Source organism: Neolamprologus multifasciatus, chromosome 23 (assembly GCF_963576455.1).
Source record: "Neolamprologus multifasciatus chromosome 23, fNeoMul1.2, whole genome shotgun sequence".
NCBI classification, from domain to species: domain Eukaryota; kingdom Metazoa; phylum Chordata; class Actinopteri; order Cichliformes; family Cichlidae; genus Neolamprologus; species Neolamprologus multifasciatus.
Window position 1 is genome coordinate 22720852 of NC_140460.1, and position 26584 is coordinate 22747435.

Consider the following 26584-nt stretch of genomic DNA (forward strand, 5'->3'; position numbering starts at 1 on the left):
AGTTCTTGATAGAGATTTTTCATTAAGCAGCCGGGCTCCACAGGAACGAGAAGAGAACGGTTTCTATCAGAGGCTGCAGAGCCAAGGGCCTTTATGGGAGACTATGTGGTGAAGAGACTCTTGTGTGAGTGATGAGTCTGCCTGAGGACAAAGGGCCGATGTTCTCGGGACATAGGATTGGCTTTAATGTGGGAAGGTGCTCGAGAGACAGAATCAAGCCCTAAAGCTCATTCCTGCTCATATATCGTCTTTATCAGCAGGCCTCCGCGCTGCGGTGGAGGACTGGCACCAATTCGTCTGGCTTCTGATGGGACCTAAATCACTGATATTATCTGGTGGAGTCAACAGAGTGAGACGAGGTCGCTTTCTATTTTTGATATGGGGAAAACCTGCAAAGACAGACAGCATAAAGAATAAACGCTGGATACTTTTAACACCGCAAATGTTTGAAGTCTACGTTAAAATCGAGCTCGCACAGAAAGTACAGGTCGTTACAGAACAGGTTTGCTGCTCTTTGCAGTTACATTATGTTATTATTCATATTAATGGTGATGATATTGTTCTTATTTTTTTATAATTATTATTTCAATTTGCAAATTCAAAGTGAAAAAAGAAAGATGCTGCATAAATTTTATGTCAGCAACATATCCATCCATCCTTCTATAATAGTAATATTAATGATTATTGTGTGACTTATTCATATATATTTATATATATTAGGTTTTTTTGGAGACAGTGGACAGCATCTTGACAACGTGGTGAATGGTGGTGCACAACCTCTGGGCTACATTCTCCTCCATTTAGTACTTCGTGGTTATAGCACATACAACAATGCTGCAGGGAGGACAATAAAACAAATCAGCTCTGTCCACACAGCATAATATCTCAGAGGCCACCAATCAGATTCTGATTCAATGTGTTAAAACTGAAAGAAAATAAAAGGGAAAATGTGCAAAAATAACTGAAATAAAGATTTAAACTTTAGAGTATTTAACATGACAAACTAATTGTTATGAAACATTACCAAAAAGAGAGGGAATATTTATATTATATATACATATATAAATATCATTTTGGTTATAACAGACTTTTGAACCTTACATTGTTTTTTGGCCACACGGGGGTGCTATAGCATTTGTTTACCTGATTATTAAGAAACAGCCATATCGAAGCATTATTCAAGCTTTAAATTCACATTTGTTTTTATTATATTTAGTTGGCTAAAAAATTCCAATTTTAATGGCATTTCAAAAGGATTATTTTACAACAGAGAGTCTATAATGTTTTGCTTTAAATCCCTGTTTGCTGGATTTAACTTTGCATATGATCACCCAGCCTGTGGTGATGTTCATGCAGACATGGTCAAGGTGACCTGCTGAAGATAACACTGAGCATCAGAATGAGGAAGAAAGGTGATTTAAGTGACTCTATATGTAGCATGGTTGTGGCAGATGGGATACAGCAGCTGAGCATCGTTTAAACACCACAGCCTACCTGAGTATATTTACCGACCATGTCGATCCCTTTATGGCCACAGTGCACCGTCTTCTGATCATCTTCATCATCTCAAACTGTTTATTTTAATACAACAAATGAGATCACTGCACTCAAATATTTCTATTTCTGGCTCTGTGTGATTCTTTTTTAAAAACAGACATCCATAACATGGTCATCTGTGGCATACAGCTCTGTTTGTGAGCACAGACGCCCCGCCCACTTGATGTTTAAACCTTCCATGTGAGAGGGCAGCCAATAAGAAGAAAGCTGTCTTAAAGGAAGAGGAGCTGAGTGGCTCAACTAAGGCTGAGCATCAGTTAAATAAGGATTATTTTGAACTGTTAATCATGCAAAGCTCTTCTAGTAGAGTCTAAAATTAAAATATGGAGCTGGAAAGTTGTTGAACACCAAACTAATCATCAGTTACATTTATTGTTATTTTACTAACAGTACTTATATATGTCGCATGATTATTTTTCACACTGTGGTGACACTTTCCCACTTTAAATGTTGGGTGCAGGTTTATTTACATTTTGCTCTCAGCTGTCTGGACTGCACGTACGCCATGATGCTGGATAAGGCAAACAGCTCAGCCACTAAGTACGAAAGGTAGCTGAATATGAAGACAAAGAGGGGCTCAATCAGGTGGCGCTGTGGGTGAAACGTGACAACCCCAGCCACTAATCCAAACAGAAGGCCAAATAAGACCCCGCCCTGTGTGTGATTGCAGCCATTCCCCAACTCTCTGTGAATCGTACTCATGGCCATTGATCAGTGGTCTTTGATCACTGTGTTTTGATCAGTGGTGGTTAATCAATGGTCATGAGAATTTGCATATTAATGATCAAGGTACTGACCTCCCAGCCCATTCGTTCGTTCAGTGGTGCTAGTTTAAGTCATTATGCAAATGTACTGTTTATAAGGTTGGAAACCTGCAGTCAGCTGAGACTGAAGAAATTACTAGGATGAGCGACAAAACATTTCTCCCACTGAAAACGCTATGTCCAGATGAACAGAATCAACTTTTGGGGATTTACTTACCTGGACGATTGAGCATGCATCAAGAAGATATTCATGTTGTCCTACTATTTATATTTTATTCCAGCACAGTTGGTGTGGATCACCGACAAGTTCAACGACAATAAGGGGCTATTCAACTATTGTTCTATTCTGTTTTTCTACTGTTGCAGTTGCAGTCTCCGTCCACTTGGGGCCACAGTTGCCCGTCTGAACCTGCTGACTCTGCACTAGAAGAAATTCCACCGCACCCGGAAGCGCTCTCCGTTCGGCTGCTATTCTGCTATTCATTCAGGCTGCAGCGATTTCATTCAGCCGTTGTTGATCTCTCCGCTTGTGTCGGGCGCCTCATATACTTCTCCGTGGACAGATTGAAGGAGAGCGAGCATGGCTGGTCGGCTACCGGCTTGTGTTGTTGACTGCGGTACGGGGTGAGTAGGAGAACAATAAAAGGCTAGTTAGCGTTAGCTTGCTTTTCATTGACCACATAAGCGACTGTCAAACTTTAGCTAACGCCCTATTCAGCCTTCAGGCTGGGGGCTTTTGCTCAGCGCCTCTCTGTTATTCTGAGCTCGTCGGTAAAGTCGGCGTCAATGCCACAAATCCAGCCAAAGTTTCCAGCTGCTTTATTTTGAAGGCTTTTTGTTCTTCCTTCAGCTTTGTCATTGCTGTTAGCTGCTGCTGCTGCTAGCCGCTGAAGCTAATGTTACTTCCTGGAGAAAGCAGCCCTCATATTACACACTTACGTTCGCTCAAGCCTTGAGAAAGTGTCTTATATCCCTGATTTTGTGCCTTTTTAGGTACACGAAGCTCGGATATGCAGGAAACACAGAGCCACAGTTCATCATGCCTTCATGTAAGTAAATAGACCCCCCCGCCCCTCAAAAAAAAAACCCCACTAAAGACCTAAAACTAGTTTAAACACAAGGCAAGCTCGAGCATGTGGATTTATTTACGTGCTGGGATGCTGTTAGAGAGCATATTTATTATTAAACTGCATTATTCGTTAAGTTGCATAAACACCAACAGTTTAGTGTGGATTGCCTCTGTGTGGTTTAATGCAGGTTAACAGTTTCAGGCCGACATCCTTTCACCCTAGAGATGTACCAGAGCAGTTAAACTGGTTTCCATAAGGCTGGTATCATATTGGAACAATATTTTCTTATCAACTCACGCACAGCAGGTTTTTCCTGGCTCATAATGTAAATTCTAGTAGGGAGGGACTGTGGTTGTAAGCATGATTGGTCTGCATATTTTAAGGGAGTGGGTTAGACGTACCTCACAGATCACAAGTTGGACAAAGGATGTTTAATACCAAGACCTCAGAGCACATCCATGGATGCGGTGAAGGAGAACATGCAGCTGATCCGCTGTGGTGACCTCATGAGTGTGCGACGCCATCAAACTGTGAGCAACTATTTAGACAGGAAGGAGCTGTCCTGTTTCCACTCGTGTGACTGAGTGTCTAAAATATCTTTGCCAAGCTAATTGTGTCCAGTGTTGGATGATTTTTTTTGTTTTTTCTTGAGCCGATTGAATCTAAGTTTGCTCGACTAATGTTATCTCAGGATGTAAGTGCATGATCAATCCTGTTGTTCATAGTTATTTAATAAAATATATTTGGTATTGTGCTGTACCAATTTTTTGTTTTCTTTCCACCCGTGATATTTACAGTTTACATCGTTTGTCTGCAGGTATTGCGATCAAAGAATCGGCCAAGGTCGGAGACCAGGCCCAGCGCAGGATGATGAAGGGAGTCGATGATTTGGATTTTTTCATCGGGGACGAAGCCATCGATAAACCGTCGTATGCAACAAAGGTGAGATGGACGCCGACGTGGGGGCCGAGTCAGATTTGTGTTTGAGGATCGATATTAATGCTGTTTTTCTCTCTTTGCATCCACAGTGGCCCATCCGTCACGGGATTGTGGAAGACTGGGACCTGATGGAGAGGTTTATGGAGCAGATCATCTTCAAGTATCTGCGGGCAGAACCTGAAGATCATTACTTCCTTTTGGTAAGACCAGAGCACTGTGGGTTAATGGTAGTTAGAGCTAACCAGCAGGCAGGGCCCCTCCTCTGTTTTTTCTTCTCTACACCAAACACAAACTTCTGTTAACTGTGGCCTAGAGGGCAAAATACAGATGTTCTCAAAAGAGACCAAACAGGCTGAAATCAAGTCAAAAGTTTTCCCTGTTGTTACAATTTAATTGACCCGACAGTTTAGAAACCTCACTACACTCCTAAAAATGAAGTTCGACTGAATCAACGACTGCACTCAGGTCGGCCGAGTATATTTGTGGGATCAAATTGTCTCAGTGGTCTCAGTGTTGTGAAACTGGTGCGACCTAAATAATATAATAATTCCTCTTGTTCCTATTGGTCGTTTTCCATTACATGTCATTACATTACAGTTGAGCCCCCTGGGTGTGGTTGTTATAGTGACACGGCTTGAAGTACTGTGACGTCATTTGTATGCGACACAATCACAAATCACAACAATAATCGCCTCAAAGCACTTTATATTGTAAGGTAGATCCTACAATAATAGAACTGTGTAAAACGCCTACAATCATATAACCCTGTGAGGAAGCACTTTGGCGAAAGTAAAAAGGAAGGAAAAGCTCATTTTTAACAGGAAGAAACCTCCAGCAGAATCAGGCTCAGGGTTGTGCAGCCGGGTGCTGCGACCGGTTGAGGGTGACGGAGGAAGGTGGGACAAAAGAGAGCCAAAGAATAACAATAACTAATGATTAAATGCAGAGAGGTCTATTAACACATAGTGAGAAAGCTTCCCCAGCAGCCTACGTCTATTGCAGCATAACTAAGGGAGGATTCAGGGTCACCTGGTCCAGCCCTAACTATATGCTTTAGCAAAAAGGAAAGTTTTAAGCCTAATCTTAAAAGTAGAGATAGTGTCTGTCTCCCAAATCCAAACTGGAAGCTGGTTCCACAGAAGAGGGGCCTGAAAACTGAAGGCTCTCCCTCCCGTTCTACTTTTAAATACTCTAGGAACAACAAGTAGGCCTGCAGAGCAAGAGCGAAGTGCTCTAATAGGGTGATATGGTACTACAAGGTCATTAAGATAAGATGGGGCCTGATTATTTAAGACCTTGTATGTGAGGAGCAGGATTTTGAATTCAATTCTGGATTTAACAGGAAGCCAATGAAGGGAAGTCAAAACAGGAGAAATCTGCTCTCTCTTTCTAGTCCCTGTCAGGACTCTCGCTGCAGCAACATAACAGTGGACAGACTCTGGGACCACATTGTGGGTTTGTGTCGAGCAATTTCAGTTTTGATTTTCATGAGGAAGACGGACTTTTCATAACTCATCGAGTGACGCCACTGACTGGCCAATCTGTGGCATTTAGTATGTTGACATCACATTTTCGGATCACTTGGAGCCCCTGCCTGAACGGACACTAAAAAAGTAATTGGTACCAGGTGCTACCGCCTAATGCAGGGGTCCCCAATCCCAGTCCACGGGCCGGTGTCCGTGCAGGTTTTAGAGCTTACCCTGGGTCAACACACCTGAATTACATGATTAGTTCATTACCAGGCCTCTGGAGAACTTCAAGACATGTTGAGGAGGTAATTTAAATCAGCTGTGATGGATCAAGGACACATCTAAAACCTGCAGGGACACCGGCCCTTGTGGACTGGGATTGGGGACCCCTGGCCTAATGAAACCCCTAAAAGTCGAGCTGTGCTGAGTAACCATCAAACCATCTCAGCCTCGCCTCTCGAATCTGTCAGACGTGTCCGCTCCTCTTCAGAGACTTTGTTTTCAATACAAACTGCTAGGGAATCAAGAGTACAACAAAAACAGCAACGACTGTCTCGTGTGAAAGATCAGCCTAAAATCTTCTGTCTTCCCTTTTCAGACAGAGCCTCCCCTCAACACACCAGAAAACAGAGAGTACACAGCAGAGATCATGTTCGAGTCCTTCAATGTCCCCGGCCTCTACATTGCTGTTCAGGTAAGACTGCTGCAAAGGCTTTTCTGAGTTTTGGAAACAAATCCCTAAAAGTTCAAACCCAGCACTCACAGCTGGTTCAAACACTGAGCTCAGACGTGTGAGCTGCGTGCGTATAATTAGATTTGTGTGTTTGACTGAGTATGTGATTCCGAGGATGTTTTATGGGGAAATGCGGGTTTTCACTTCTTCTTTTTCAAGGTTTCACAGTTTGTTTGGGTTGTTCTTACTTCATATAAATGCACATAAGTGTCCTGAGCCTAAACCTATTTTTCATGATTTTTTTTTTTTTTCTTCCCCAGGCTGTCCTGGCGCTGGCTGCCTCCTGGACATCCAGACAGGTGGGAGAACGGACGCTGACGGGGACGGTGATCGACAGCGGAGACGGGGTTACGCATGTCATTCCAGTGGTCGGTGTCGCGTCTTTTTTGTGATTATTATTTGCTTTTTAGCTCCCAGCCTCACTTCCGCTCCCTGGAGCTCTAAATCTTTGCTCTGTGGCGTTCCAGGCTGAAGGCTACGTCATCGGCAGCTGCATCAAGCACATCCCCATCGCCGGTCGAGACATCACATACTTCATCCAGCAGCTCCTGAGGGAACGAGAGGTGGGGATTCCTCCAGAGCAGTCTCTGGAGACGGCTAAAGCTGTCAAGGTCAGTACGCTTCATGTTTACCAACCAAAGACAGGTTTAAAAAAAAAAAAAAAGCCCTTTTTTCTAATGGCCAGCAGGGGGCGATAAAAGCAGCCAGACTGTATAGAAATATATGGGAAGGTGAGCCTGGCTTTCAGTTGTCCGATCTTGGATTGGAGTAAAGATTTTCCTGATGAGTTCATGGTCTCAGTTACTAGGTTAAAGTCTTAATAAATATGAAATTATGCTGCTGTGCAGAGTACAATGGACAATAAAGCAGGGTCAGTTCAGTTGCAGAGGGGGTTTCTCATCAGCTTCAGCTGCTTTGGTGTCAATTAAATTAACAACAGGAGCACTAGAGAGGCGACAATGAGACAACCCGTAGCAAAGGAACGGTTTACAGCTGGAGGACACTCACATTTTTCACTCCTCATCTTTTCTAACTGTTTTTTAGTAGTTTTGCTTTTGGCTAGTCTCAGTGTTGCTACTGCTAGCATGAGACGACACCTGGACCCTACAGAGGTTGCAGAGGTAGTCAAACCCCTCCAGGATGGCACATCAATATGTGCCTGGCAGAAGGTTCGCAATGGCTGTATCCCAATTCAGGGTCTGCAGCCTTAAAGTACACAGCCTTAACGGTCCACAAGGGCCACGTACTCAAAGACCGCTAAGGCCGGAAGTGCGAGGCTTGTGAAATGGGACGGTCTAGCCTCCGTCGCACTGCCCAGGTTGCCTAGCAACCATGACACTAACAGCTGGAAACATTTCATACAGCTTTGTTTGACAGAAATGAAGGAGAAAATATTTTGTTCATTTGTTTGTTTGTTTCTACATGAGCTTCGATTTGATAAGTATCTGAGGCTGAGACCACAGGACTGAAATCATGATTATTGGGCTTTATTTCTATACTGAACAGTCATTTTAAGATTAGCTAGTAAATAACAATTAGCTAATGTTGTTCATGAGACTAACGTCATCTTACTTTGGTGATGTAAATATAATATGGCCAATATTAAAGTTATCATTTCAATCATTATTAGTTATTACAGCAGTGAATGACTGTTTCAAATACTGAGCTGCAGTAAAGATTCAAGCTGCATTTATTTATATTTCCTGTCACCTTAAATCTTCACTGTATATATAACTGTGTTATATATAAGAGACAAATATTGTTCCTTTAATATGTTGGCATTACTAAATTTGTCTCAGTACTCTTCGGGCGCCCCTCTTCCGCAGTTTTTTGCGCTATGCATTCTGGGATATGTGGGGCCACGAAGTCTACACTGCCACATCCTTAAAATTCGGGGAAATGAAGGACGCATTTTAGGGTCGCATTTCGAGCAGCCTTTGAATTGGGACAGCCTTCGTCGCGTCGCTGTGACCTAATCAGCCTTAAAATGCGGCCTTTAAGGCTGCAGACCCTGAATTGGGATACTGCCTATGTCTCAAAAGCATGGAGGAGATTCCGGGAGAAAGGCAGTTACTCCAGGAGAGCTGGACAGAGCTGGACAAGGGCCCTAATCTATTAGCAGGATCGGTATCTGCTGATTTGTGTAAGGAGGAACAGGGTGAGCACTGTCAGAGCTATAAAATGACCTCCAGCAGGTCACTAGTGTGAATGTCTCTGACTTCATGAGGGTCACCTGAGGGCCCTCTAGTGGGTCCTGTGCTCACTGCCTTGCACTGTGATGACTGATTGGCATTTGCCACGGAGTACCAGATTTCCATGTCCATGTAGATGAGTAAGCGTATAGAAAGGTGTCTCTCAGTCAAGGAGCTCAGAATCAAAACACAAAAGCCCGGCTCTGTGGTTGTGGATTTTCTTAGCGAGTACTGCTGAGGTAAAAGATCTGGGGTGCAGCTGTTCTGTTGTCATCACTCCTGCCTTAAAGCTGGCACTTCGTTACTGAAAGAGGCATCGGCAGGTCACAGCAAGAGTGCAGACAAACCAGAAGGATTATGTGACAGCCTTGGCACACAACTTGAGGGATTGCTTCATCTCTGTAGCTAACTGCAGGGGCATGTTGGCCAAGCTCTGTAACAGAGTTTAGAGCGACAGGGTTTAACTGGGCCTCTGTTCACGAGGACACCTTTTGTGTCGTTGCAAACAGCATGAGCACCAGTTTGAGTCATTGTGAAGCTGTCCTGTCCATGCGGTGTTGTTTTTGTATAGATTTTAATTTATAAATGGAAACTAACTCAAGATGCAGTCTGTAAGAAAACAAGGCAGAAAAGGAAGCGATACCTTTGACAGATGATTGCTGTACTGCTTCTGTCATGTACTTATCAGTTTGGCCACTAGAGGTCAGTTTGCATCAGAAGCATCAGGATCTGAGAAACTTTATTAATCCCAGAGGGAAATTGAGTTGTGATAGCAGCAAATATACAACAAACATCAAGCACTCAGATAAAATGATTGTAGAAACAGATGCTACTAGAAGCCATAGTTAAGTTATACTGAAAACTGCTAGCCTCTCCATTCATTCCAGAGGTTTAAAACAGGAAGCTCGTCGTTGTTTGTTTAGTTCCATTTGCATTTGTCTTACAGTATTGCCAAATATTTTGTGCTGTGCCTTTTTAGGAGCGGTTCAGCTATGTGTGCCCTGACCTTGTTAAAGAGTTTAACAAGTACGACACAGACGGCAGCAAATGGATCAAACAGTACACGGGTGTCAACGCCATCACCAAGAAGGAGTTCACCATCGACGTTGGGTACGAGCGCTTCCTCGGCCCTGAGATCTTTTTCCACCCTGAGGTACAGAACACGCGGACACGCTTTGCTCACATTTCCTCTAATTTTTTGTTGTATTTTTACTTTTCCCCTAACTTTAAATGTTTTTTTGTTTTCATCCAGTTTGCCAACCCAGACTTCACCCAGCCCATCTCAGAAGTGGTGGATGAAGTCATCCAGAACTGTCCCATCGACGTCAGGCGTCCTCTCTACAAGGTAAACACACACCTGTGTGCTTCTGTTTGATACATGGACACGCAGCACATAGCAGTAATCATTTTGTGTTGTGTCACAGAATGTCGTGCTCTCCGGAGGCTCCACCATGTTCAGGGACTTTGGCAGACGTCTGCAGAGGGACCTGAAGAGGACTGTGGACGCACGACTGAAAATAAGCGAAGAGCTGAGCGGTGGGAAGTTGAAGGTAAGGGGGTAGAAGTAGCACGAGGAGCTGATACAGGCAGCTTCACATAAATCTGTGAAACACTTTGCTCCATGGAAGAAAGCTTTCTTCCAAAGCCTCCAGGCTTTTCAGTAAACTGTTGAGCACAAATCATCTTTGTTTTGCAGCCCAAGCCCATCGATGTGCAAGTCATCACCCATCACATGCAGAGGTACGCTGTCTGGTTCGGGGGATCAATGCTGGCATCTACTGTGAGTATTTCAAGGACATCTGTACCTTAGCACTGCAATCAGTGTTTTCATCATAGTAGTAAATACACTCTCTAGTTCTAGTGATGTAAGCTGTACGCTTTTAACTCCATAATATATGGACACAGTTACTACCCATGTGTTCTCTTAACTGTCCAGTACTTACTCGCTTTACTACCCAGTACATACCCGCTGAAATATCTCTATTCTCTTAAGTATTCCGTACGTAAAAGAACTTATTTTGTAAGTTTCCTATATGATGGTGCGCATTAGAAAGAAAGCTAACAGGCTTCTTTTGCAACATTTAAGCCCTGAATTTCTTTGTTTACACTGTGACGTTTCCAAAATTTTATCCAGTTTTTAAGTTTGCTTTGTTACATTTGTGTGTTGCTTCTGCAGCCCGAGTTCTACCAAGTGTGCCACACCAAGAAAGACTACGAGGAGATCGGGCCGAGCATCTGCCGCCACAACCCCGTCTTTGGAGTCATGTCTTAGGCGATGGAGAGAAAAAGTGCATTCAGGGGAGGCCAAGAAGAGGAAAAACAAAAACAAAAAACGGACGATGCAAGACCTCACGTGCTGTGGAAGTCCCTCCAGCCTTTGCACGGATGCTCCGACAGATTATTTGTATAGAGCTACAGTGGACCAAACAAACTGCCAGAAGAGTGGCAGCATCCTCACAAATTAGAGGAAAGAGGTGACTCAGCCCAAAGGATCCTCTGATAAAATGTTTACTGCAAGTAGGCTGATGATGATGATAATAATAATAATGATGATAGGTGATAAATCTTTAATTTCTGCGTGCCTCATATATGTACTTACTCTATCCTCACAGGATTGTAAAATGTAATTAATCAACATGAGTCCTGTATAAATGCAATTCTGTGTATATGGGTTGGGTTGTGGTATGTGTTCTGTACTCTAAAAACTGAAAGTGTAACGGTTGTTTTAAGAAACACATCATGCTTTGCTACGCGATTACTCAAAAGCTTGGAGTCACTTTGAAATTTTCTTGTTTTTGAAAGAATATTAGATTTTTTAAAATCTCATGTAACATGAAGTGGATCAGAAATGTATAAATAACTCTGTAGGCATACTTGGGTCCATTTTCTGAAACCATCACTCCTCTTTTAGTGGCAAATAGTGTTCCCCAGTTCAAATTTAGCATGTTAAAAGGCCGCTAATTATGCTAGCCTGACTGAAAACTGTCCTGCTGATTTAAAAAGCAATGCGTTTGGTTTTATCAATGTCTGGGGCATCATCATTTGGGATCAGCTAAAGTTAAAGTGGAAACAAACAAGGCCTAGAGTATTCTCGTTCTAAAAACTGGAAGATTTCAGTCTGGTGTGTACCAATCCTTTCTTCGAAAAGCCGAATCTGGCTTCAGCTGAAGTGGGTGCACAGCTGACCTGGAATAAGTGCATCTTAGGGCTGAGATACCAGAAGTCTCACAGCTTCTCAGGTGGCAGCATCTTTAAATGGTACCTGTAAGAATAACATTGTGCCGGTTTGTGAAGGGATCGTGCACACTGTTGTATGACAGTTTAATTTTTCTGCAGTTTTCATACGGAGAAAAGACGAATGATTCAGATTTATTGCCCCTTTAATCAGCACAGCTTTCAGCTTCGCTATCATCATTGGAAAAGTTTTTATAAATACATTTATATCTAAATGACCAGTCAACCTTTTAACAAGAACAAAATGTTCTGCTAGGTGATAAAGGAGCCATGCTTGCTGAAAATGAGACCCTGCATGAGCCTACGTCAATATTTTAATAATTCGAGGAGCCTCTGTACGTGTGTGTGCTCTTGGCTTGTGTCAGCAACTGTTCATCTGATCCACTTGTTATTTGACGGGTGTATTGCTGGGCTCCCAAATACGTGCAGTATAAAGTGCAATAAAATAATCTGGATGGGCGTTCCTCGTGAGGACAAAGTCACTGCTCTAACTGTGAGGAATCAGGGAACATCTGTAAATGGTAGCTACTCACATAGCACGCACTGCCCTGCTTCCATTTAAATTTATTAATAATTTGTGATGAAAAAATTAAATCTCAGAGCTTCTCTTTCAAGGACAGCTTTTTTTCTAAGTGACCCCAAAGGCAGCCTTTCTTTGCAGCAGCTTTATGATAATCAAATGGGTGCAAGCATTAAAAAAAGGAGGAAAAAAAAATAGAAATCACCAAAACAAACTGACCATTCCCATTTCCTTTGTTTGTTTGTTTGTTTTTTTAAGTACCCTCAGTACCTGGAAGAAATATTTATTTGAATTTACATGAAATTATTTGCTCATGTTTGTTTCTTCCTGGTTCCTCCTGCAGCATTATGACTCTTTGCTCTTTTTTAAAATTTCCCCCCATTTGTATTAATCATCTCTTGAACAACCCGTCGTTGAAGGAAAAACGAAACAAAACGTATTAATATATGAACATGCAGTTTGAATGACTTGTTGGACTGTCACTGTTGCCTAGATCTCAGTTATACTGGATAGCCTTGTACTGTACCAAATCTGGATTTCAATGCTGGCATTCCAATAAACGCCAAGGAGATGTTTCTTCACGTGTTGATTTCTCTGTTTCGGGCTTTATTATCTTGTTTGCTTTGCTTCTATTTTTAAATGTACCCATCCTATTTATGTGTGTCTGAGCCCTGGCCTCTGTAACTGTATCCCTTCCAACATATGGTGCACATTTATTTTAATTCAGCCACCTTCTTGTGCCCAATTGGTCAGCAGTAAAAGGGAAGCCCTGTGTAGAGTGTCATGTGTAATCGAAATGTCCAGCCTCTTAGGAGTCTATCAGACTTTTTAAACATGACATGTTCATAGAGTAAGAAAGAGAAGCACCGAGACGGAGGAATCTGGAAAGACTTAAACATGTCGTCCAGCCTGAGGTTGAAGGTGCTCCTCTTCTTTGCTTTATTCTTTGGAGCAACAGGGTTTCTCTTCCTGATTCTCTCCTGTGGGACTGAGTACTGGCTGCTGGCTGCAGAGTCCTGCAGCAACCCCGGACAACACAGCCTGAGAGACGTGAAGAGCAACATGAAGGTATTTGAACTGTGCAGGAGCGACGAGTTGATTTATGTGATGCCTTTTAAGAAAGGGAAACAGTAGTTTATGAGTAAAGATGTATTTATGAACATGCATATTTAAAATCGAAATATACTTTGAAATATCAAAGTTACAAAAACAGACTGAATGACTAACATAACATGGAAAACTGTTAATACTCAAAATTTGTCATTTAAAAAAAAATTAAAGCAGATTTTTCCACATTAAAATATGTTTATTTATTAGATAAAACTTAAATGATAGCGTAATGCTTTGAATTTATATCTAAAATTTGAGTGAACATCATCAATTTATAAAAAAAAAGAAGTAAAAATACACAAGATTTCATGTAAAATTTTGAGCTACTGCAACTGTATTTTAATGGAATACAGGAATTTTTGTTTTTTTTATTCATGCAAAATATTTGGTGCCCAAAGTGCTACCTTTTTTATGGGTTTAACAAAAAACAAACAAACAACAAAATAAAGACACTCAGTATAGGAATGCACTAGCCAGAAACCAATGTGTCAACATGTTACATGATGCCATTATTTTGTCACAGTAACCTTCATCACCATTGCCAGGCTGCTTATTACACATCACTTTGTTGCTGTCATGTCGCTAGTGGACCAGGTGCATACTCTTGTTGCCTAGGTAACCTTGTAACACCCATGTGAACTGTGTTCTTCGCTCTCATTGGTAATCGCTTCAATTGTGCACCTCAAAGTTGAGAAAGGTTTAACTTTTGGACCCGGCCACTTTGTTTCCACAGCAGCAGCAACCTGTAGTTGCTGGATGGTCTTTTCTGTGGTCTCTGCTGTCCTATGTGTACGCCCCCTCAGGCACAGGGGGCACAGTAGAGCAAAATAAATAACTAAATAACCCTGTAACTGTCCTGCAAACATCATGAGGAGCACTGAGAATTGTTGTATGAGGCTTTGTTGCTGACAGTGGACTAGAAAATGTAAACATGTGTCTAATATTTGATTCAATTTTAGATAACAGATGCAGAAATGTGGTTTCTATATAGATTTGTTTTCTAAAAACAAAACGAAGATTTCATGTAAATTTAAAGCTAAAACAACTTTATTAATTTACTGTCTTGTAAAAATATAGAAATTTTCTGTATTTTTATTAAGAATTTTGTCATTTTACAGCATTTTTCTGTTGCAAATGACCTCATAGCTTCTATTCCTAACCGGTTTTCCTTTAGCTTGATGGAAAACATCATAAGGTCATGGAAAGGTGTGAAAAATTGAGAACTGTTACGTATTACTTTGTCACTGCACTGGATTAACAGATATTTAACACTCTGGTTCCTAAGCAACCCTGTAATATATTTAGCATCCATAATTGATTTTTGTGGGGTTACCCACAGCACGTCCTATATACTGTGTACCATGGGTTGCATTTGTGGCTAGTTGGTGATGTTGGGGTAAAATAAGTATTTTCACACCACTGACCCTTCACATTTGCAAAACAACAGATGTTATTTTAGGCCCTGTGCATGAGAAGGGGCTATAGACATATAGTGTACTTGTGCCTCAGATACGTTATCTATGACTTCACTTTGTAGCTGTAGACATACAAATTGAATATTTACATATAGTGTCTCTGGATGGTGATACTTGAGACTTAAATGAATGGACAGGGAACATCAAATCTCGGCCACATGAGAGAAGATGAGGTCACAAAGTTCAGTGTGCCAACTTGCAGTATTCCCCCAGTTGGCTTTTGCACCACTCCCTTCAGACCACACATGTGCAGTTTTTTATGGATTCAGATGATCAAGCTTTTATTCTTGCACTGATATCCTTTTGTCATTTGTCCTGATAGTTTTTGCATTGCTTAAAATTTCAGTATTCTTTCTCTTCTTATACTTTTTGGCTGCTTTAACTTGATTATCATGCACTCTGGATTCATTTGAGACTCTGTGAAGATCAAATTGACACAAAATAAAAAAAATGCCAATCCCATCAGGATGTTTTTTGAGCAGGATCCTCTTTCAGTGTAAGCTAGAAGAGCTCCAGTGGAGGGTCTCTGGGTGCAAACTTCCTCAAATGTGTCTGTTTGCTGGCAGCCGATGGACCCCCCAGTCTTTTTCTGTAGCAGGCTCTGGTTACCCTGACACATTAAACCTGCCTCTTATATGCTGTATCCCATAACTTAAACATCTCCCTGCCAGCTCCAAACACGGGTCAGAAACAGGGTTTATTTCCACAGCTCTCATCAGATGTTGTTTTCTGATCCGACAGCATTCACAGGGTGTGGCCATTTTCCACGAGGGTCTGTTCTGGCGGTGCTCCTACACGGCCTTTTCTCACGATTACTCAATATGGGACCTTTGGATCTGTGAGAACCTTCATTACATGTTTTATAAATGGCAAAAATAACACAGTGAACCTTTAATTGTGACAGCTGCCTTTTCCCCCCTCTTCAGCAAACCAGCCTCTACCAAAAGTGTGTGAGGTCGCTTTCCTCTTCCCTTTTCCTGCTAACAAGCCGGTGGAGCCGTGGGAGGAGCCGCACAAGTTTCCTGGACAGCCTCTTGAACGCAATGCGGCCACTGGTTGGCATCACTTTGTTATACAAGCGGCACATTGTTACTGTAAAAACAGCACTGAGCACTGACTGGCTGTCGTGTTTTCCTCAGTTTTCAGGATCTGCTGGACCATCTTCTTCGTCATGGGTTTGGCGGCGATCATCATCGGGGGATTTGTTGTCATCTGTGCCGGCCCACTGACCAACCACAAGCTCTATAAAGTGGGCGGGGCTCTACAGCTGCTTGGCGGTAAGGCTGCATATAGAATTGGAGGCTTCTTCTCAAACAGAAGCTTTCTTCAGAAGGAGACTATCATGAGAGCATTTCACAGTATGTCGTGAGATTTCTGCCCCCCCCCCCCCCCCCCAAAAGAAGAAATTGTATAATTTACTCCATTTGTAATGATGGTTTTGGTCACAGTCCTCTTATCCAGTGTCCATCTGTCTCTGAAGTAGGAGAACTATTTTTGGCTGATCCATTATTCACTAGAGATCATCACAGCAGATACTTTTGCCATCTTTTCACGCCAATGACACAGTCTGAAGGGACTATGGGTCTCTGGCTAGAAATGAACCAGTGACCTTTCTCTTCCCCAGTGAATCTACAAACCACTACACAGTGAAGCCAGTGTTCTGGCTTTGAAATAGCAGATTTCTATGACTGGCCAGGAGTGCTACAGCAAATGTAGCCATTAAGTTGTTTAAAGTGGCCCTCCACCGCTCATATCCACCTATTTGTGTTCTTCTGCTCTAATTGAGTAGCTTTGCATGACTGACAGATCAAAATAATCCTAATTTATCGTATGCTGGGCAAACCCTCCCCTCTGTAGGCCACTGTTTCTGACCGGATGCAGTTTTTTAACAACACCTTAATAAAACCTTTTTTTTTTAAACTTGTTTGGATAAAATGTGTTTTAATTTAAAAAATATATATGTACTTTCATATCTATGATAAATAATGTAGGATTGTTAAAAATATTATATTTAATGTGCATAATGTGCAATAATTTTGATTAGCTGATTTGGAAGAATTTATAAATAAAATGAAAATTTTGCATAACTTCAAAGACATAAACATGTCTTAAAATTTTATTTCTAAATAGTTTAATCCTTTCAAGTAAAGTAGCGTATTTCTAAAAATCATTATAAATATTAATGAATGTTAAACACAAAGTTTCTAGTGCAGATTTGGCTTTGGAATAAAAAATAAATAAAACAAAAATTGTTCATTTTCAGAAAAATATGTTTTACAATTTTATTTTCAAAATATTTTAATGCTTTCAGCTACACAACAACTAATGTAGAAAGTAATATTAGTAAGATTAGTAGTATTAAATTCATTTTAGTAGTATCAAAAAAATAAAAATATTTTAAAAATATTTTAACTAGAAATCACTGAAACTAGAAATAATGTAACATTTATTAGAGGTTCACATTTGTTAGCTAACACTGCCTTCAGGTCTGTGTAGCTCAGTTTTAAATGAGAACATGTTTGGAGGTTGTGTTTGAGGAGTTTCATTTTCTGCACGTTTAACGGTTTCCCTGTTTTGGTGTATTTGTTTGCTGAAGCTCTTGGCTAAACTTTTATCTCAAGAATGTAATTTGAAAGCGTGTGGCTCCAGCTAACCCCAAACACCAATCATCAATACCTTTAGTCTCAGGACATCCTTTCCTCTTCTGCAGAGATCACACAAGAAAAGAAATCGGGAAAAAAATCTTTGTTACGAGCCAACATTTGTATGAAAATATTGGTAAGGTTGCAAAATTTAGAAATTAGAAGGGAGGAAAGCCTTTCCCGTGCTTTGGCAAACATGTGAGCCATGTAAAATGTTTTTATGGATGCTTTCAATTTCCTGTTCTACGCAAAGGAAAAACTGAAGAAAAAACTGTCTCATTTCACAATGACTGCATTGTTTGTACTTATGAAGCGGCACGATTTATTGTTTTACTTTGAGCAGTCAAAACAGGCAGTAAAACACGACCTGCTGTGCCACTGACTGGTAAAAACCTGTCCTGCAGTTTTACACATGTCCCACGGAGTGAGGACAAAAGTGTAGTAGATGACACGCTGACAAAACAAAACAAACAACACAGTATTTAACAGAAACACATCAGCTGAGAAAGGCTGCAACAGAAGTCTTGTAAAATGAGTAGAAATATTTAAACTGCAGATGTCATCTGGCATTTTTGCTCCCATTACATTCTTGATTCTCCTGTAAAGCCTGGTTATTATGTCTGTATATCGATCAGAAGCTGAATGACCTGCACTGTTTCCTGTGTGTCTGTTAGGAGTGTGTCTGTTCCTCGTGGTGGTGATGTATCTGATGTGGATCCAGGTCCTGGACACTCTGGATCAGTTTACCCTCAACCAGAAAGCCTCTCGCTGCCCGTCTTTCCATCTCAGCGTCCAGCACGGCCCCTCGTTCTTCCTGGCTCCGGTGGCCGTCTTCTTCTGCCTACTGGCCGGCCTCCTCTTCGTCCTGGTCGGACGAAGCATCGAGAGTAAAGAGCTGGACAGCACGGACAAAATCTCGGAGATTTCGACAGATGAGCTGTGAATACAGACAGTCGACTTGTTCAAAAGTTCACCGCTCCACGTGTCTGGAGTGAAATGCCGTGTGCTTGGTGTGTAGATGAGTTGCGGATGTGGAGCTGATGATGCTTGAGAAGAAAAACAAACGTTTGTGGCTTAAAATCAGTCACAGGAGGCTCCTGAAGAATCAGATTTTGTCTTGTACCATCGACTGAATGCTGTGATTTGTAGTCTTTTTAGTTGTCTCATGTGTAGCAGCATTAAGCATTAAAGAAATGCTTACAGAGTCCCTGGCCAATGATATTCATGTTGTTACCATCCTTTATATACAGTTTACAGTCCATTCAGATGATAGACTGTATATTAAAGCTGGACATAACCAATGTGATGTCAAGCATTGGCATTTGAACTTTGCTTTTTGAAGACCTAATGTTATCATGGCGCCAGAAGTGACCATATCTGGAGTGCTAAGTGATTAGCTTGGTTAGTAAGCTTGCATTCATAAACTGCACATATCCGCTAATTAGTACTAAAAAAATACCAGAATTTAATTCGTCAAAACTAAATCAGGCTGCATTAATCAGATAAGTTGATTTAAAGTTATCCAAAAGGCATCAGGACCACAAACACAGAGGAGATGTTGAGCTTCGTGAGGCCTTGAAGAAAGCTAACTGCTACCACTGCCTGAGTAGGCTTCAAGCTCCTATTTGAAAATCCATTCAACAGGACTGTTGTTTAATTACTGTAAAGTTGAGCATTACAACAGTCTGATTACATCATAACATTATAAAGTATAGCTCACACTGAGTCATGTCGGCTTCATTTTTAAGATGGCCGCCACTTCATTTAAAGTGGAAATGTTGATTGTGTTGTTGCTGTGGGGAAAAAAAGAAACAACTGTGTGTTTGTTTTTAATACAGTGACATTTGATTGACTAGTCAAATGGTTTATGCCATTATATTTTTCTCTGATCTCATTTTGGTTAGAGATTTATTTTGTTTTTATTTTAATTTACGTGATCGTATCGCGTGTGCTTGAATTACTGTTTACCTCATTGTTGATACATTCTTTTGTTGTAATTGAAAAAATATACAATTACACAATATAAAAAGTTAAGATAGGGCATCAAACCAACGTTCATACAGGACAATTTTCAACACATCAAAAAGCGTCATTTACATTAAAGGTATATCATGACCTAAACCTTGTGCTCTTTCAGGTTTGTTAGTCATTAACATGCGTTACTAAAGATAGTAGGATTTAGAGGAACTGCACTTACGTGGAAGTCCAGAGAAGTTTAATATGTAAGAAAAGTTGGTTGGAAACTGAGCTGTTGAGACTCGTTTTATGACATTTGACAGAAACAAAGGGACTTTGCCATTACTGTGATGTACATGACGGGACTTGGTGATCCATAAAAGCAGAGTCGACCTCGTAGGTTAAAGCTGCACGAACCTGTGATGGGAATTTTTGCGGTCACCAAACTAAAACCAATGTAGGGGCGTGTACCAACGGGCGCGTACGGGGTTAAAATCAGTTTGCTTACTCAAATATTTGTTCAGTTTCATGTTCGACATTTTACTCCAGTCAATAAATACTGTCACTTTACATTTACTGCATTTTGCTGTTTGTAAAGGTATGTTTTTCTCTACTTCTACTCAAAGATTTCATTGCATTGACACAGCATACGGATAGCAATCGAGCATATGTGCATATAAATGAAAAGCTTGATGTTTTCAAACAGTTATTTAAGAAACTGAAATAAATTCTAGACTCATTAGAAAAATAATGTAATTCTTCAAGCATTTTTCCATTTTATGACCTATAGCTAAAAGGATTTAAACAAATGTATTGAAAATTATGAGAATATTCTGTGACTTATAAATACTGTGCATCTCTCGGTCTAGATAAATACATGCAGCATGCATCATGGGGAAGATTGCTGACGTGACAGGTGTCCAGATGACACTCAGCTGAAAAGGCTGGTTGTTTGGGAAGGTGACTGTAAGGAAAAGTTTGGTACAAAAAGCTGCAAAAGATACAGAGATGTGCTGGCATTAGAGGAGCTTGGATCACTGAGTGCAAAATCAATGCAGCGCTTCATGCCTTCATTGACTGAAAAGCAGATTTCTGCAGGGAAAAAGGTGCAGTGATTTATTGAAACACGTACAAACATACATATAAATACAATATATAAGGCAAAAACAGTTTGTACAATTCTAAAAAGCTTGAAATTTGATATTTGGTGTGACCACCTTTATTTTTCAGCACAGTCTGTACTCTCTCATTAAGTCGTCTGCAGGAATAGTTCTCCAGGCTTCTTGAAGGACATTCAAAGCTCTTTTTTGGATGTTTCTGCCTTTTGATCTGTTCTCTGTCAACATGATCTCACACTGCTTCAATAATGTTGAGGTCCGGGCTCTGGGGAGGCCGATCCATGACTGATAGTGCTCCACTGTGTGATTTTCTATCCAGTACCTGGTTACTTGTTCACTAGCACTTGATTATTATTTCTAGCAAATATAAAGATCTGGGTGGATCACAACAGGATTAGTATGATTTAAGAGTAAAATCAGAGGCAAGCAATGCTTGACAGGAAGTCACTCCAACCGTACAGCGATGTCAAAAGGACCAAAACACAAAAAAAGCTTCCATTGGTGAGGATAAAGTTCGTCATTGCAAATGATTTTTCTAATCTATTTAACAGATCCCATTGTGATTAATGCTTCCCCGCTCTCACTCTGCCTTTATTATAATTGATAAATCAAGTTTGACAAAAGTTGAAGAGAGGAAGGCCGCTTCAGTGTGCGTGGAAGCAGTGAGTAGATTGAGTGTGACTGTGGCTGCCTGTCATGAGGACATCAGGCTGAAGATCTGAAATGCTGGGTCAGAGGGATGGGGATAATAATAAATTAGACTGTCATAATCCATTTTCTGATAGGAGGGCTGCTTTGGCCTGCATGTAAAGACGTCCGGCAGCCACTAGAGGGCAGAGTCGGCTCAGGATAGCGTTTGCCTCTCACCTCATTAAAATCACTCTTATCCCTCTAGTAGATTCCTAACGATGATGTCCGACAACATGGCAGTGAAATGCAGAGTCGCAGTGCACACATCAGATTAGGTTTGCTAAGGGAGGGAAGCAGGAGTGAAATTTGTAAGTGATAATTAAGTCAACTCATTCAATTTTCTCTCACAAACAAAAGAATTATTATTTTTTTCCTTCCCTTGAAATTAAGTATTACTAACATTATATCACAAGGAGGAGGAGGGGGTGGAGGCCCACAGTCACACCTTTTATAATTGGAAAAGGCAAACAGAAGTGAGACCTCGAGATGATACAGTGACGAAAACGAGTCTTTCATTATTCGTTCACGTCTCACGCTCCTGCTCTTATCCGTCCCTTCTCTTCTTAATCTCCGCTGTGAACTAGGTGAGCATAATTACACCTGAGCATGTCACGTTCATTCCCCCAGCTGTCACCAAACATCTCTGTCACCTCCTCGTCGTAGCCCAGGGTTGATCTTTACTTTCTAATAAATGCAAGGAGATCCAGTCAAAGCATTTGGTCATAGAGATTGTGGCAGATTCATTACTCGATCCAGGAGTGCTTTTGGGAACATGCATGCACTCATCGCCACTACCAGGAGTCCTTTAAGTTGCGACATCACACTTTTGCAGTGGACAGAGCTGTCTGCTTAAAGGAGCTTACCACAAAGAAAAGCAACCCAAGGCATTTATTTTACACCCTCGTAAAAACATTGTTTCATAAAAATAGAGAAAGATTGTGCAAAAGTTGATGGATTAACCATCATTTATCAGCTTTAACTAGCAGTTTTTTCTTGCTTCTGTTGTCCTTGTGAATGGAAGGGTGCCAAAACTGGCATCCCAACTGCTGGGGCAGGTCAGTCTTTACCAGCATTTTCCAGTAATTTCTGTGCCATTTTCCAGATGGCACAAAGAGAGGTGGATGCTTTGTTTCCTGTTTTGGCTTCTCACTTTTCAGCTCCACTGCTGGAATGATGATTTTCTTCTATCATTTAGGAGAAAACTGTCAGCATGCCCCAAGCCCCTGTAAAAATCTTTATGACCAACACATCAACCATTAAAGCGCCCCTTAACCAGTCCCTTTTGTCCTCCCATTCATGTTCCTTTATATTTTTATTAACCTCTGTGGTTTCTAGGAAAGGTCTCTCTAAACTCAATGAATACATCAGAAATTTACCTTTATATAGTCGCCTCAGGGCACTTTATATTATAAGGTAACGACACTGCAATAATAGAGAGAAAACTCCAGCAATCAAGCAACTTTGATTGCTAGACAAAATGATGACACATCAAACGACCCCCTATGAGCAAGCACTTGGCGACAGTGGGAAGGAAAAACTCCATTTTAACAGGAAGAGATTTAGCTGAGCCCTTCTAATTAAAGAGCTGCTTTATTTCTTCATTGCAGATTCAACAACAAGGTCCATTTTGGTCCATGTTGAGATGTTAGCATCACACACGTGCTGCAGATTTGTCTCGTTGTGGAGGCTATTTCAGTACAATGAACTCAGTGTCATGTTCAAGAAGTCTGAGATAATTTAAACCACTTGCCTATGTATCCCCAGTGGCCTAATGGATAAGGTACTGGCCTCTTAAGCCAGGGATTGTGGGTTCATAACCCAGAGGTCAATGGATCGAAACCATCCTCTTCTAATACTTTCAGATATCTGAGTTTGGTGGTTCAAACGGACACGGCTCTCATTAAATCTGACCAGCGTTTTTTCACTTTAGTTTATCTGAACCTCATGGTTTATCTTAGGCTTTTCCAAAACTTCTCCAGGCCTCGAAAATACTGTCACATTGCATTTTTCCAGATTGTTCATGGCCTTTTAATCCCTATTCTGAAGATTAAGTTAGCATAAGATATCAGTGACTAGATTTTGTAGGGTTGTGGATAACATTAAAAAAATAGGAGCAAGTCCTATTTTTAGTCCTGAGGGACTAAAAATAACATCTTGGCATGTAATCAAAAGACGGTGATGATCAAAAAGACAGGCTTGGGTTAATGTATGTATATAATGCCACTGAATCAAGCACCCTCTGCAGTGAGAAGCTGAAATAATGATGTATAGAGGGGTTTTTTTTGCTGCACAACATATATAATGAGCATCCTTTAAAAGCAGGACACGGCCTTTCGTCTGATCCCCCGCCTTCCCCGAACCTCCCCCTGTTTGCTTTGCACGTTGGTACACTCTGCTCTACCTCCACATTACCCAGAGGCCAACCCAGGGGGCGCAATTATTCAGGCCTTTGCTCAGCCAAGTAGAAGAAATTAGCCTCGTCTCCCGAACCAAGACCTTCTAACCTGCACCAGGACCTCGGGCTGCCTCTCTGACTAGCACGACCCCATGTGACTTCCCTCTCCAGACTTCGTGTTTTCCATACATATGAGCCCGAGCTGGCCGGAGCCACGCTCGGCTTCCATATGGGCTCTCTTTGCACTGGCTGGCGATGGTGGGCTGGGGAGCTGCAGGTTATAAAATCCAACACCCCCACACACCACCACCGTGCACCGCTCCTGGGAGAGGATGCTGGCGGCCTCGGGCTAGTGATGCGCTCTTACAGCAAATCATCATTTAAATCTAAAAAAAAAAAAAGGATAGCATCTGGGCTCAGATGTGTTATTCTGCGTGGCCTTAAAGCTCCGATTACAAAAGAAATATTGAAAATTTAATTTGCGAATACAACCAGAAGTTGTATAACCTTTACCAGACACTTCACATTCAGTCAAATTACTGCAGGCAATGATCTAAATGAGCAATTATGGGAAAGAAGAAAATGGTTTAATAACTCCTGTGATGACAGAGTATGGTGTGCAGGTGTAAGGGCAAAGAAGAAAAGCTTCTCTACCTCCCTTTTATATTTTTATCTTGATCTTTTCTTTTGAGTCACAGGTGATTCTTTTTCTTACATCTGTGCTTTCAGTGTCTCACCTTACCTTTCAGATTTTTTTTCCTTTTTCTGCCCTCCATTTCATTTATTCAGGCAAGTCAGTGGTGGATAATGAGGTCTGTGGCCTGGTGCTGTGTTCCCCAAGTCTCTGGGTACAGTGAGGAAATTCTCACAGCTTTGCAGCTGCATTGCAAAATCTTCCAGCAACCTTGACTGCCTTGGCTAAAAGGTGTCCACCGGATAAACGGCTGTACCAGTAATGGGAGGGAACATCCAACATTAAATTGTTGACACACAGGGAACCCATACAACGACATATTATCAGGACAAAAATCACCTAGACTTTGAGGCTACGTCCACACGTACCCGGGTATTTTTGAAAACGCAGATTTTTCTATGCGTTTGCACCTTTCGTCCACACGTAAACGGCGTTTTTGGTCACTGTAAACGGACATTTTTAAAAACTCCGGCCAGGGTGGATATTTTTGAAAACTCAGTTTTTGCATTTACGACGAGAAAAACGGAGAAAACGCAGCATCAAAGGTGTGCGCATTTTTTGACGTCACACTGTGCGCCACCTTATTGTTTTGGTGAAATGAATTTCTACAATACTGTTACTGTTACTTGTACTCTCTGCAGTGTTTAAATGTTTACATATACACACACAGTTACTGTCTCTCCACACATACGACTCGGTTCTACTTCAATGCCCCAGCTTTGTTTACTATTTCCCACCGAGGCTTCTAGACTTCTGATTGGCCAACATTTCTGCACGGTTAGGAATATAGCGCCACATGCTGCTTTGGCATGTTACTAGCAGCGTTTTCCTTCATTTCTGCCTTTACGTGTGGACGGGATTATTTTTTAAAAAAAAAACGGAAAATCTCAGTTTTCAAAAATACCCGTGTATGTGTGGACGTAGCCTCAGATTTGATCCAATGAGAAATGGAGATGTTACCCAGGAACTCTGGGAATTACACCGGTGTTATATTTATTACATACCTTGAACAAAGTGGTTTTCTTTTTTGTGTTCAATTTTAGGGTGTTTTCACACCTGTAGGTTGTTTACTCTGTTCATTCATCAGTTGATGAATTTGTAAATTTGTAGCTTTTTTCCATTGGTTTGGTTTGTTTTTGCAGAGAAAAATCCAAGTGAACCAAACCATGTGAGAACATTCACTCTGCTCATTGGCCAGGTGTGTCTGGGGCGGGAGCAACAAACATAACTACAGGAAGAAGGTGCAGTGTGAGAAAAAGGAGAACTGACGTTCTTTTTACGACTAGTTGCTAGCCCGTGCAGACCTTTGCACAGCTATAGTGCCTTCCTGCATTAAGAACACAAAACACACATGGTTTTTTCATGAGTCTGTTTGGAATCGTACTAAATCGTACGCTCTAAAGCGCAGCTGGTAATTACTTTTGTAATTACATGTAGGTGTGACAAATATGCATAAAAATAAGAAATTCTTGCCATGCTGTAAAACTTGCAAAAATACAGTTAAACGTTCACAGGGCAGATTGGAATCTTTGCCAGGCTGATTCTGGCCCCCGGGCCTTAGGTTTCACACCCCTGTGCTGGGCTAAACTACGGTTTTAGCAGCAGGTCTGTTCCCATAAATGCTGAAGTAGCAAAGTGTGTGGACTTACACTGCAAACGTAAACACTGAGTACAGTTATAGCTACATGTAACGCAAAGAAGAACTACACATAGCCCTCTGTGGGGTCCGTGGATTTTATTTTTCCAAGCTCAGATCCTTGAGTACAACCGACCAGGTGACAGGTGGATTGACTTTGAGCAGTTAATTCCATCTCATTTCATATATTGGGTGAATATCCCTCCTGCAGCCTGTGCACACTGTATTTACCCCCCTTGTTCCTCTCGGCCCGTCTTCCCTCAGCTCCCCACAGTCTGTTTTGCACTCCCTTTATCTCTTCTTTATGACAGGCCTCTTACCTTGTGACTATAGATATCCCTGAGCCTTATCGTGGTGAGGGCCAAATGAGGCACAGGAGGAAATGATGGC

The 26584-nt window shown here is 41.4% G+C and overlaps 2 protein-coding genes across 2 annotated transcripts; both read left to right on the forward strand.

Moving 5' to 3' along the window:
• Window positions 1-2739: 2739 nt before the first annotated feature.
• On the forward strand, window positions 2740-13059 carry LOC146491545 (actin-related protein 3). The gene is made up of 12 exons (XM_085152023.1): window positions 2740-2945; window positions 3315-3370; window positions 4209-4333; window positions 4420-4530; window positions 6398-6493; window positions 6793-6900; window positions 7000-7143; window positions 9704-9877; window positions 9977-10069; window positions 10149-10274; window positions 10421-10504; window positions 10901-13059. The coding sequence occupies exons 1-12, from the start codon at window positions 2902-2904 to the stop codon at window positions 10994-10996; spliced, it is 1257 nt and encodes a 418-aa protein (XP_085008149.1). The 5' UTR covers window positions 2740-2901; the 3' UTR covers window positions 10997-13059.
• Window positions 13060-13180: 121 nt separating this feature from the next.
• On the forward strand, window positions 13181-20231 carry LOC146491546 (transmembrane protein 182-like). Its single transcript, XM_085152024.1, has 5 exons — window positions 13181-13546; window positions 15805-15901; window positions 15990-16118; window positions 16203-16340; window positions 18380-20231. The coding sequence occupies exons 1-5, from the start codon at window positions 13376-13378 to the stop codon at window positions 18646-18648; spliced, it is 804 nt and encodes a 267-aa protein (XP_085008150.1). The 5' UTR covers window positions 13181-13375; the 3' UTR covers window positions 18649-20231.
• The last annotated feature ends 6353 nt before the right edge of the window (window positions 20232-26584 follow it).